The following is a 12,529-nucleotide window of genomic DNA, read 5'->3' as shown; positions in this document are numbered from 1 at the left end:
CAGAGATGGATATTCATCCCTTTCACATGGCATCTAACTAAAATGTTTCACAGCAATGGGGCAGGAGCTACCCCACAGCAGGGGATGGGACTGGTTGTCATACAAACCAGCACCATCCTGCTGAATACACCCCAAAACTGAGAGGAGGAAACAGGCCAGTGAGAAATCTCAGTACTTAAACTGAGTTTCTCAAACAGGAAGAAATACCTGAAGTATTTCTTCTGTAGATCATTGGTTTGTTTTCTCATGCAGTGCTGCTGGCTGTCCTCATCCCCAGCCCTGCAGCACAGTGACAGAGCAGCAGTGCTCTCACAGTCCTTGGGGAGAGCAGGACCCTGCCAGCTGCCCTCTGTGCCTTCCTAAAACAGCTCTTCAGGCTGCCAGGAAGAGCTCAGAGGATGGAAATGGTTGGATCAGCAGCTGATAAAGCCACCATCAGGTGCCCCTGGTTGAAGCTCACTGCAAGAGCCACCTTATCTCAGCAGCTGGTGCCCAGAGTGCCTCTCAGCACAGCAGAGCAGCTTTCAGGAACACAAGATCACTGGACCTGTTTCTCTGCAGGTCTGTTTATAGTCTCAAGTGGTGCTGCAAGGCAAAAAGTCAAATAGTCCCCAGTTTCAAAGTGCAAGTGCCTGAAGATCCCACTTGAGAACCAAGAACACACACCCCAGACTGGGGCAAGAGACCACTGCAGGCACAGACAGGGAAACTTTGCCTTATGGACATCTTTGCACCTCAGCACAACTCTTACAAGCACCTTCATTAGAAAGGCTAAGTGAGGGATAATAAAACAAAGGAGGACTGCTTTGGAAAGACAGCAATTACTGCCTGCTTGGAGGGATTTCTCCCAGAAAGCAGGAGGCTGCTGTAAAAGTAAGGTTTGCCAATTCATTGGGAAATACCAAAAAAGCTGCAAGGAAGACCCCGCCTCCAGCTCTGAAAATGTCCAGCAGCAGCACCAAGCCCCTTCCAGCCAACCCTGGTTTTGTTGTAGGGGCAGCTCCAGCACCTTTGAGAGCCTTATAACAGGCAGACCCATTTCACACTTTTCTACATTAACACACTTGAAAAACACAAAGTCCTTGCTGGCCCACAACATCTTCAGGGCTAAAAGCCCCTACAGCACAGCCTTGTACAGTATCAAATGTTGCATTAGCTGGGAACCAAATTATCACTTGCACAGTAGTTTTGCAATTAGATTGAAACTGTAAATTGTGCAACCAGCTAAATTAAAAAACAAGTTTGTGATACAGACACTCTTAATTCAGCTCCTGCCTTACTCACCTTACTCCTTTGTAACTTGTTTCTACACAGATTCAAGCTTCTTTTGCTGTACCACAAATGACTTCACATTCCTAAAAAATTAAGCACTCCTAAGAACTAATGTATGTTTGTCGTCACTCTTAATATCCACTTTTGCCTGAAGCTGCTTTACCAACACACACCACTCTTGAGAGGCCTTTTGGGAATCAGAACCCATATCACCCTTCAACTTCCTTGCCTTCCTGCAACATTTCAGGACTCCTTCCCTTCATCCAACTCTCTCTCCCCCAGATATCATCACTCTTACTTTGAGGTCCCCATATGTCATGCTGTGACCTCAACTACAGAGATTGGGACAACTACTTTTTAGATGGAGCTGAAAACCATCTAATTTCTGAGCACATCCTACTTGCTTCGTGGTAGAGCTGTTCCACTTTGTACCACTATTTTCTGGAGCAAAGTCAGAATATCTCATGAAAATATTCTCTCCCTTGTGCTACACCAAGTCACTCCTGCCCCTACCAGGCTCTAACAAAAAATGGAGTAGCTTCTGCAAAAAAAGACACCTCATAAAGCCCACGGTTTATTGTTTTGGGCACTCCCAAGGACAGTGGGCACTTTATATCCTGTGTCTTGAATCACAGTCAGAACTGGAACTCAAAACTTCTATGTGCTGAGTGGACAAAGCTGGGGCAGGGGGATGTCATAATACCTGCTCTTCCTCATTTCTGGAAGAGCACACCTGCCCTGGGCACGTCACTGCCAGGAGGGTTTAGCAACAGCTCCCCTGGACCCGACACCCAACTCAGCTCAGCAGCCTCTCACAGCCTGCCCTGGACAGCTCAGGCATTCCCCAGCTCCAGGCCTGCATTCACTTTGAAGCCACCCCAGGTTCTTTAACACCCAGACACCCACCTCATGGGGTTTTTTTTAATTCCACTAAGCAACAGAAGACATAAAAACAGGATGACGCAAGGCTAAGCCAAAGCTCCCCTAATGAACATAGCCCCAAGTGTCCAACAGGATGTGACAGGTGGAGGGGCAGGCGAGCCCGGCCGAGATGAGGTCACAAAATGAGCACTTTGCACAGCACACTACTAATCTTAAATTCCAAACTCATTATGCACAAGCCTAACAAACAAAGGAGCAGCTTAGCAGATTTACAATGTACCTTCTCCAAGGGTGGAATAATTATTTATCTGATAGCAACCTTCGTGATACAACAGCAATACATAAATAAATGATCCCAGCGACTCTTGTGAACCGTGCCTGTGGCTTCACTAGACAGACTAACAGCTGGAATGTGCATTTAGCTGGCTGAGCTTGGGCAGAGTTGTAAATATTTGCTACAAATAAAATAAAGCTTGCTAGACTGAGCAGAAACCCAAACACAGTAGTTAATGGCATCCAGGGGACACAGTGCAAGAGACCCACAGGCCCCTGAACTCCTTCCAGCTTCCAAGGAACAGCCCCTAATTTTGTTTCTCTTTGCTTTCCTCTAAGATCATTCCCTCCTGCATGTGTACACATGTCAATACCTTTCTGATTTCACTCTCTCAGGTTGCAACTTTTATCTAGACCGAAATTCACAAACATTATAGAAAGAGGTTGTATTTCTAATTTGGCTTTACAGCTGCATATTACCATGCAGCGACACATTCAGACAAAGCATTTCCAAAGTCGTACTTTATAGAAGCTCTCTCCTTTATTTAGATAAAAACCCAAAGAATCCTGAAAGGAAATAGTACATGTGCACAAAACATGCTCAGCTAGGCTCTCCCACTCAGATCCTTTTCCACTTCTATGGCATTATTCCGACCTCCCAGTTTGAAGCCCCAGAACCACGTTCCCCTTGCCCATATTCCCAGTTTCTCACCATCTGACAGCTTCCTAAGTCTGCTCCTATCTTCTCACCCTGCAAAAGCACCTCCAAGCCCAAGTTTTCTAGCTGGCTGCTCCTCTTCCAGGCAGGATCACAGCAGTTCCTGTTGTATGTGTTTATATGTTACCACAGGACAGCTGGCAGTAAGATTAGTAACAATCACCGATTGCTCCAGTCTCCATCCTACAAAGCATCCTTCACTTGGGACATTCTGGTTGCCCCCATTTGTTTCTTTTCTCCCACCTCCAGACCCCAATTTGCCTGCCCTATTCATTTCCCCCATTCCTCCAGCAGTTTGTTCTGTCACATATTTGCAAAGAAAAGAGACAACATCTCAGCATTTGGGTTACAGGCAAGCTTTTAACAATACGTTATCATCATGCTGCTTTAAACACATTAAAACTGGCAAGATTCCAGCACCTAAATATCTCAGCAATTACCAACATCTTTCCAAGAACCCAAAATACCAATATTCACCCGAATTTTCTTAGAATTCACCCCAAAAAAATCTTTAATGTAACAGTAGGCCAAACCAGGAACGTAATCCTTGCACACAAAGATTGCTTTTGTAGGTTTAAACAGACACAGACATCCTTTCAACTTTCCAGTCCTCTCTTCAGAAGCAGCTTCACAGGGTGGTCTGAGAAGACCAGACCCCTAACATGCTCTCCCCAGCCACACCAGCCCAAACAGCAGGTTCAGGTGGGTTTATTCCCATTTTGTGCCAGAAGAGTAGCACAAAGGAAGGTGCAACCTACCTGTGAATCTAGATCAGTGTTTTTTGGGAAGCAGTTGAAGAGGATGAATCCAAGTCTTCCCAGAGGTGGCAGCTGCAGCATCATCCCCAATGCAATTGTTTCCCTGAGCTGTAATATCCCTATGAAATACCAACTGCAGAACTGGTGTCCAGCCACCTGACACTGCACATGAGGTGCTCTAAAGTAAGAGAAAAAGGGTCTGAAAAAAAGGCACTTGTTTGTTCTTGATGCTCATTTCTGCATGGAACACAGAATTCATAAACCCCACATCTGCAAATGTATGTCCGCCTGTATTGTAAAGGAATAATCTTCATGGGAACTGATTTAAAAAAAAAACTTGTTTACAGTTAGAGGCTGCTAATTACAACATTAAAATACTAGCCCGAACCCCACATTACACTTGCATTCTGTTTTACATAGCAGTACACGTAACAATCATCACAGCAAGCTGCTCTGTTGGCTCATGCTGGAAGAAGTAATTATACATCACAGCAACACAATTTTGCCCTTCAACCTGCCAGTCCAGTCCATGCAGCAGCTGCAAGCAGCAGGTCAGGGTTGGGGGGGGAGCCTACAGAGAGTGTTTCTACATAATCGCTTACCATGAAGAGAAAAAAAGCTAAAAACCACCAGCCCCTGTCTTGCATGCTTGGCAGAAGGCTGCTAACACAAACATTACAGCAGGCCTTGGAGCAGGGATGTTACCAGAAAAAATGAGCTCCATCCAAGGGCACTACTAGTGTTGAAGTATTAGCTGAGAGTTGTAGTGCAAGCCCTCTTTAGTAATTGTCACCATTTTTGTGCCTGTACCAGCGATACCCACACTATCCTGTTTCACTTGGACACTGCTGTGACCTCTCAAAGACCTGTTCTCAGGTGAAGCCCACAGGCAGCAGTGACTCAGGTCTATGCAAGTCTCAAGCTGAATTTCTGGGCAAAGATACTGAGACAGAGCCTTTCAAAAGGCACCCCAAAACTGTTAGTGCAGAGCCTTGCGGTGCCTAACACTGAAAACTGCACTTAACTTCTGCCCCAGATGGACTGGAGAACAAGGATGACCTCTTCCAAGACGTTGACTGCAGTGAACCTGAATATTTCAATCTTGACATTCAAAGCAGCATCAGGTTTTTCACAGCTGCTGCAGATAAAGTAGTGGCATAGTTATACTGCGAATATGCAATAAAATTCATTTTCCTGTGCTGTTTTTTTTCCTCCAGTATGAAATGAAGTGTAAAACTACACACAACCCATTAGTTGTGCTGTTACTGTTTAACTAGAGATTATAAAAAATAAATTGTCACAGTTCTTGTATGATAGTGATGCAACAGTTAACTATCCAGCAAAATCTGCCATGCCAGGCTGCTTAATCATGTTGTCTTTGTTCCAGAAAAAAATTATATTAAAAGACAGTTAATTTTTCCAAGCAAAAATGTTACAGCCTGTGTATTTCAAAAACATTTTGAATCCAAAATAGAACAAGACAGACAATAATGGCCAAGAGCCTGACCAGCTTAATGGAAGTTGGACTCTCATTTTGTTCCCAACACTGAAACAGCAGATTGTTCACAGAAGACAATTAAGAGCCAACACACAATTTACATTTTTTTAGCAGAAAAGTAAACAGAAAATTACTCCTTCTGTTTCATTTTCTAAGTCTTTTAAAAGCAAACACAGAAACAGGACAGCATCATTAAGTGTCAGAATAGCTTTCTCCTGTACCCTCATTTTTAAGCAGCTGTACTGATTTTTCCCCAATCAACTTTTAATCAGAGAACATGTTTAAGAGTCTGAATTTGCTTGTAAAATTGTACATCTGCAAATCTCTTCTGCTCTTGCTTCCAGTTTTCTCCTAGATCCTGACCAGACTGTACAGCAGGAATTAGTCATGCTGCCTACCACACTGCTGGGAAGGACCTCTGATACACTGCCCTAAGTGCCAAATAAAAACATGCACAGTGCACAAGAGGCTCTGCAATTACTTGCTAATGACAGTGGATAGATTCACAGCAGCCCCACAAATTCTATACCAGAAGCTTGTGAAATTACCTCCACTCTATGTGGGGAAATGACCACTACTAGGGGCAGCCCAGCTCTCCATCAGCAGGGCTGCACAGGCTTATTTTCATCCTTTTAAGAGACAGAATATATTGATTCAAATGATCACCTGGAATCTGCAAACCAACAGCAGCCAGCTAGGGAAGTTTCCTGCTCACCAGAAAAGAATGGATTTATTTCAAGCAGAATGCATCTGTACTTGTACACAACTAACGCAGCCAGCAGCTTGATAAATAAAAAGCAAACACATGTGCCTGCTAAAAGATGCACAGTCAGTGCAGCCAACTCAGCCTCAAAATATCTGTGCCCTCTCTGATCAGCTTGGCAGCCACACAAAACCCTCCCGAGGAAAGCAGGCCAGAGAAGCAAAAAGGTGACGCTCAATAGTTCGTATCAAAGCAAATGCTGAACTGAATTTCATGGGCTATTTCTGTTTCCTTGCTAAATAGCAAAGGCCTACTGCAAATAGCAGAGTGAGAGTTGTGCAGGAGAGAAAAGGTCACCCAGGATCTCTCACCATGGCAAATGCTGTGCTATAGACAGGGAGCAGCACCAGCTTCCCGTGTAAAGAAATATATGTAAAGAAATACATGGAAATATCACTTATTGTCTCCATATGTTTATACAACAGACACTCCAACAGCAGCCTTTCCTTTTAAGACTGTTTTCAAAAATAAAAAAGTACAAAAAGATGTGGTGAAGGTTTCCTTCCCAGTGCAGCGAATTTGAGGTGCAGAATAAACATGGAATTATTGACTCAGTCACAAAAATGTTACCAGAGAGATTTCAGAGACATACTTCTGGCTTAGCTCTACTCCCACTGACGTCGGTTCAGACTTCTACCACTGATTTCAGGCAGTACTGGCCTACGTAGCACTTCCAGCTCAGCTATTATTACCTTTTAGTTTAAAATATGTAATGTTCCTCTGTAACAGACGGAAAAATATTTCAGGAACTTTTTAAATCTGTTCCTCCAAGATACATTTTGATTTTTTTTTAATCACACTGAGACACGGTTCCTGGATGCAAGAACATGTGACCTGTTCTAAATAAAGGATATTTTCCACTTCTTGCACAACTGGAACAGATATAAGCAGTAGCTTGAACAAACTGCATTGCAGAACCCAACCAGAATATAAAACACTTGAACAAGATCCATAAATAGCAGTAATATGAAAAGACTACCTCCAATAAGGCACAAACTCAATGTTAAGCCTAATGTAATCAAGTTCAAATTCAATCACGCTGCAAAGTTCATTTACAAAATTAAATTTGATCATCTGCAGGCTAAGGCACTAGGGCACTTTAGAAGAGTCCTCTTTGGCTCCAGAGTAAGCATACATTTCAATTTGGCAAAATTAGTATCTCCTCAGCAATCATTGTGTATTAAAAGAGAAGCTTTAACTAAATCAAAACTTCAGTGTTGAGTAGATAAGAGTAAAAATCCAAACAGGAATGCTTTACAGGGGATCCTAACTGGAGAGAGATATAAGCTGATATAAGTAAAATATTGAAGGTTTTCACAAAGGAAAAGGTTTTTGGACAGCAGGAATGAAGAGGATTTTATAAAGACATCACTGCTTTAATAATAACAAACTCTACATCCCAATGTTATTGCTCATAAAACAAAAATAAGCCTCCTAAGAAACTATCATGCAAATTAAATGCATTTCCTAATATTTTCTTACACTAAAAATTCTTCAGTAACTGCATCATTCAGGTGCTTTTTAAACAGTCTGAAAACATAGACAACAGAAAAGGGCACAAATAGCAGTAATTTATCTGCTAGGATTAGGAGCATGGCAGTAAATTACAACAGCTGACAATAATTTGCTGGTGCCTGCGATGTCACACAGACCATCCAAATGGAAACACATTGCAGACAACAAAAAAATACAGAGAAAATCAATTTAATATCAAAAACTCTACTGCATTTGTCACACCTGGGCTCCTTCACAGTGCCCTGTGCAATGGCAGGCTGTACAGCCTTTACCTCCAGATACCAGTTTGACATCCAAAACATTGCCAAATGATTTAAAGTGTCCCCATTTGAGATGTAACTCAATCCTCCAGTGCCCTGCTGACTGTGTGCAGACACGTCAGGACCCATGTTGACTTTTGGTAATAAAGCTCCATCAATTTCATTGTACAGTGCTCATACCAGGAAACAAACCTTATCTGCTTGTTCATTACATAAACACATACATATTTAAGTGTATGTACTTGTACATTAAGACTATTATACTTTGTTAATATGGTAGGAGAGGAAAAAAAATATGAATATGAGGGGGAAAAAAATAGATCTCATTTTCTTACTGGGTAGCCTGAAAGCCCATTTTCCTCCCATAGAGAAAAGTGACTCTGGAAAAACCAAAGGAACTGAAACATCATCTCAGTTTTCAAAGACATCCGACCACGGCAAATTCCAGAGATCTCATGAATATAGGTATTACTTTACCCAAGGATCCAACTTCTCAAGATTTGGGAGGGTTTGGGAAGTATGGGTTTGACTGATCGATCTCAGCCCCATGCATCTTCTCCACCCCCTGTGATTAAAGCTTTTGCTGGGCTTACATTTTAACTTGGCCTCTAGCATTCAATTGTGGCTTGGCCTAAGTTAGCACAGTATTTACTGCAAAAAGCTTTTATTATTGGACCCCTTGCGGCTTTGGATTGCAGACTTGAATTATGAAACAGGGATAGAGTAACTGTGAGGGCATACTGAAGAGGAGAAATCTTTAACTGGATGTCACTATTGGAAAACAAGTAATGTGGGAGGAAGCAAATAGGAGAATTTCACTGAGAGAAGGATGGCAGTATGAGCAGGGCTGAGTTAAACTGGTCAACAAAACTGTTTCTTCTTGATTCAGAGCACTGACATTCTTACCTATTTCTGAGCAGGATGAAATTTTCTCTGTACTCACAATTTCAGCTGCTGTGAGTAAGCCAAAGATGCTTCTCAACTCTTATGGCTAGAAAGATCAGAGAAAGCCCTGAACGTTGCTAGGAAATCAGCATTTCTCACCAGGGAAAAGAGCAGATTGCTGTTTAGACTCAGCTCCTCACATCAGCTCTGGTTTGCCTGCTCCCCAGGCACCCTTCCAGAGCCAGGCTGTGGAGAGGGTAAGAAAGCAATTCCCATGGCCAGTTCCACAACTACACCACGCTGACCTGCTGCTACTCCACTCACTGCTATGCAATTACTCCTGATTTACATCCACAAGAGAAAGCAGCAGGGTGATGCTGATACCGTCGATAATCATCAGTCAGACTGGTTCCAGGCCTGAGCAAAGCTGAAGGACTACAGAAGTTCTCCGAGATATGATCATGAAACAAACAGGTTTGGGAGCAACTTCTGCCTCCTGTTATCGTCAAGTTTTATCAGCCTGGCTCCAGGGACAGGTTTATATGGACCTGGCAGGGCCCCTGACTCCTCTGCATCTTCATCTCCCACAATACCAGGAAGACAGCTGAGACTCTCCCTCGAGGTACGAGCTGTACGTGAGCTGGGCAGGCTCCACACTGAGGTTAACATGTCAGTTCACTATCTGCCAGAAAAGCCATGGATTGTTATTCCACCCTCAGGCTGCCTCTTCTCACACACACGGCTACATGTGGAGGGACACGAGGCAGACTGGGACGAACTGGTCACTGCTCCAAAAAGCTGTCCTGGAAACATCAGGACAGATGTTGGCCTGAGGCATCATCAGGATTTAAACCCAGAGGGTGGGCAGTGCTGTCTCTGCAGGAATATCAGGTAAGAATGAACTGGGGAAATTCAATCCAGGGAAGTTTGAAGTGACAACATTTAGAAGACAGTAAAATACTCCAGTGCTTCATTAGAGAGTTTATTCACTTCTCCCTGAGAGAGGTGAACAATGCAAGGCTGCATTTGGGTCCCAAAGTATCAAGTCACAGGAATTAAGAGCAGTTGCAGCATCTGTGCAATGTCAAATGCAGGCCTACCACCTAAGCTCCAGTGCAGACCTGCTATCCATGCTCACACCAGGAAAGCACAGACAAACTGCTGACTACAGAGAGGAGAGCCACAAAGGGACAACTGCACACCAGTTAGGACACACAGCTGGTACAAACAGGGCTACTGGGCCACAGCACAGCAGTCATGACTGCTGCACTCCCCTGGCAACACAAGCACTAAACCCAAAGCCCTGTGTGTCTCTCAGCTGCCTCCATCACAGCTGGAACCCATCAGTGCTGGTGAACTCCATCTGCTCTGCACATTAGCCTGGCTCTCAGATAATTACCTGGGTAATGGCAATTTCCCTGCATAACCTTAGGGAGCAAAGGAGTTCTGGCAACTTCAGTTTGGCTGGATGGCCTGTCAGGCTGTACATCACCACCACACCGTTTCTGAGCCAGACCAAGGGTACAGCATGAGGCAGCGCTGCCATGAAGACAAGCCACAGGAGGTGGCCCCACATCTGTAAGCCCTTGTGACAGCAACAGAATTTTTAACACCTCTTACTACAAACCTTCAGTATTCTGAAACACTGAAAAAATGATCAAAAAGTAATTTATTTACTTTGAAGTTTGTCTGACAGGCTGTACAATCCAAACTCATTCTAGCACCTTTTTATTAACATTTATATTCTTATTTATTTTTCCATTACACACAGACGTAGGAAGAGCAGTGTTCAAAACTAAAAAGTGAATACAGAGACAGGCTAACAACAGACTTGATGAAAACCACAGTACACTTGCAGCAATGACCTTACATCCAGCAGAGTGCTGCTAAGGAGTGTTGAGGTGAAATGGAGGGTTCCCTGAATGAAAAAACAGAGGGAGAAATGTGCCATAGCTGACAAGGTGGATGCTCAAGGCGCGGGAGAGCAGTGACTTTCTTTTTGCAGCAGTAGGACGGACAACAGCTCGCTAACAGCCCACAAGGGAGGGAAACACACGCAGACCGCCTTATTTTCCTTTACGGAGCGTATCTACGCGATGCAGCCGCTCCAGATAAGCAAACAGTGTCTATTTCAGGGAAGAACCACTCTAGGAAGAAAGTGACCTACCTAGCCAAACTTTTCAGTCCCCAAGCAAGTAACAAACCCGCTCTCAGACACAAAAAAAACAAACAAACAAACAAAAAAAACCAACAAAATAAACCACAAAAAAAAAATCCTCAACCAAAAACAATCAAGAACAACCTTATACGCCACAAGCCCTTGCAGCTACCAGACCCTCCGCAGCTCCGCGCTCGGCCGGGGTCTCGCCGCGGCGCTCCCCGGGGCAGGCGCGGCCCCGGCCCGGCCTGGCCCCGCTGCCGGCGGGGCTGCCCCGGTGACAGCCGGGCCCGCACGGCCAACAATGCCCTTTACATAACGCGGGCCCGGCCCGCCCTCCGCCAACAACGCCGCTATTATGGCACGGAGCGCTCGGCGGCCGCCCCGCTGCGCAGCGCCGGCCGCGGGGACGATGCTCCGCGCCCCGCGCCCCCACCTGCTCTTGAGGGGCTGGCTCTTCAGCTCGTAGTACGTCTTGGGCTCCTCGTGGAACTCCTCGCCCACCTCGAAGTCCGGCACGATCCCCGACTCCGCCTGCATCGTCGCCGCGGCCGCTGCGAGAGGGAGAGACGGGAGGTTACGGCTGCGGCGCCGAGCGAGCCCCGCCGCCCGCCCCGCTCCCCGCCGCGCCGCCGGCCGGGCTCACACTCAGCGCCGCCCGCCCCGCCTGGGACTTGTAGTCCGCCCCGGGGCCGGCCCGGCCGCCTCCGCCCGCCGCGCACTACAAGTCCCGCCGCGCCGCGCCGGGAGGGCAGGGCCACGCCGGGCCGCCGCTGTCAGCCCGAGCGCGGGGCCGCCCCGCGCATCCCGCCCCATTCCCGCCCCATTCCCGGCCCGGCCCGGCCCGGCCCGTTCCCGCCCCGTTCCCGGCCCGGCCGTGCGCGCCACCTGCCGCCCCGCCCCCGCCGTGACGTCACGCGGCTCTGACGGCACCGGTGCCGCGCGTGACGTCACGCTGGCCGCAGCCCCCCTCAGCAGCGGCAGCGGCCGCAGAGCGCTGCGGGTGTTCCTAAAACCGCAAAGTCGTGCGATGGTTTGGGTTGGAGGCGGCCTTGAAGCCCGTCTCGTTCACCCCCTCCATGGGCAGGGACACCTTCCACTGTCCCAGGGTGCTCCAAGCCCCGTCCAGCCTGGCTTTGGGCGCTGTCAGGGATGTGGCAGCCACAGCTTGTCTGTGCCAGTGCCTCCCCGCCCTCACAGGGAACAGTGTCTTCCTCATATACAGTCTAAACCTGCGCTCTCTCTGTTTGAATCCATTCTCCCTCGTCCTGTCACTCCAGGCTCTTGTAAGAAGTCCCTCTCTGTCTTTTTGTAGGCTCCTTTCAGGTACTGGAAGAGACCAGCACAAAGGGCTCTGCATCTCCCCTTGGGAACAAGCTGCAAACAACATTCCTGCGCTGCTGCAAACCCAGGAATCAGCCCTGCCAGGAGTTGTTAGAGGGGAGGCTGTGATGGGTTTGAGTGCCCACAGCAGAGCTCAAGCAGTGACAGAGCATGGGACATTTATTGTGACTTACTTTGATGGGTACAAAAGCAATCCCAGGACT

At 46.4% G+C, this 12,529-nt stretch overlaps 1 protein-coding gene across 4 annotated transcripts in view; it reads right to left on the bottom strand.

Annotated features, from left to right (window-relative positions):
- Positions 1 to 11,889, bottom strand: part of MITF (melanocyte inducing transcription factor) — a 99,382-nt gene extending 87,493 nt beyond the window's left edge. The window contains exons 1-2 of one of the 4 annotated variants that reach the window (XM_021550772.2): positions 11,871 to 11,889; positions 11,419 to 11,536 (exon numbers count right to left, since the gene is read on the bottom strand). In XM_021550772.2, the coding sequence (XP_021406447.2) occupies positions 11,419 to 11,522 (104 nt within the window). In that variant the 5' untranslated portion in view covers positions 11,523 to 11,536; positions 11,871 to 11,889. The other 3 variants (XM_077786167.1, XM_021550781.2, XM_077786169.1) reach the window with 3 other exon arrangements.
- Between the last annotated feature and the right edge of the window lie 640 nt (positions 11,890 to 12,529).

Source organism: Lonchura striata, chromosome 12 (assembly GCF_046129695.1).
Source record: "Lonchura striata isolate bLonStr1 chromosome 12, bLonStr1.mat, whole genome shotgun sequence".
Lineage (NCBI taxonomy): Eukaryota > Metazoa > Chordata > Aves > Passeriformes > Estrildidae > Lonchura > Lonchura striata.
The sequence above is the reverse complement of the archived record's forward strand: the minus strand, read 5'-3'. Positions and strand labels throughout refer to the sequence as shown.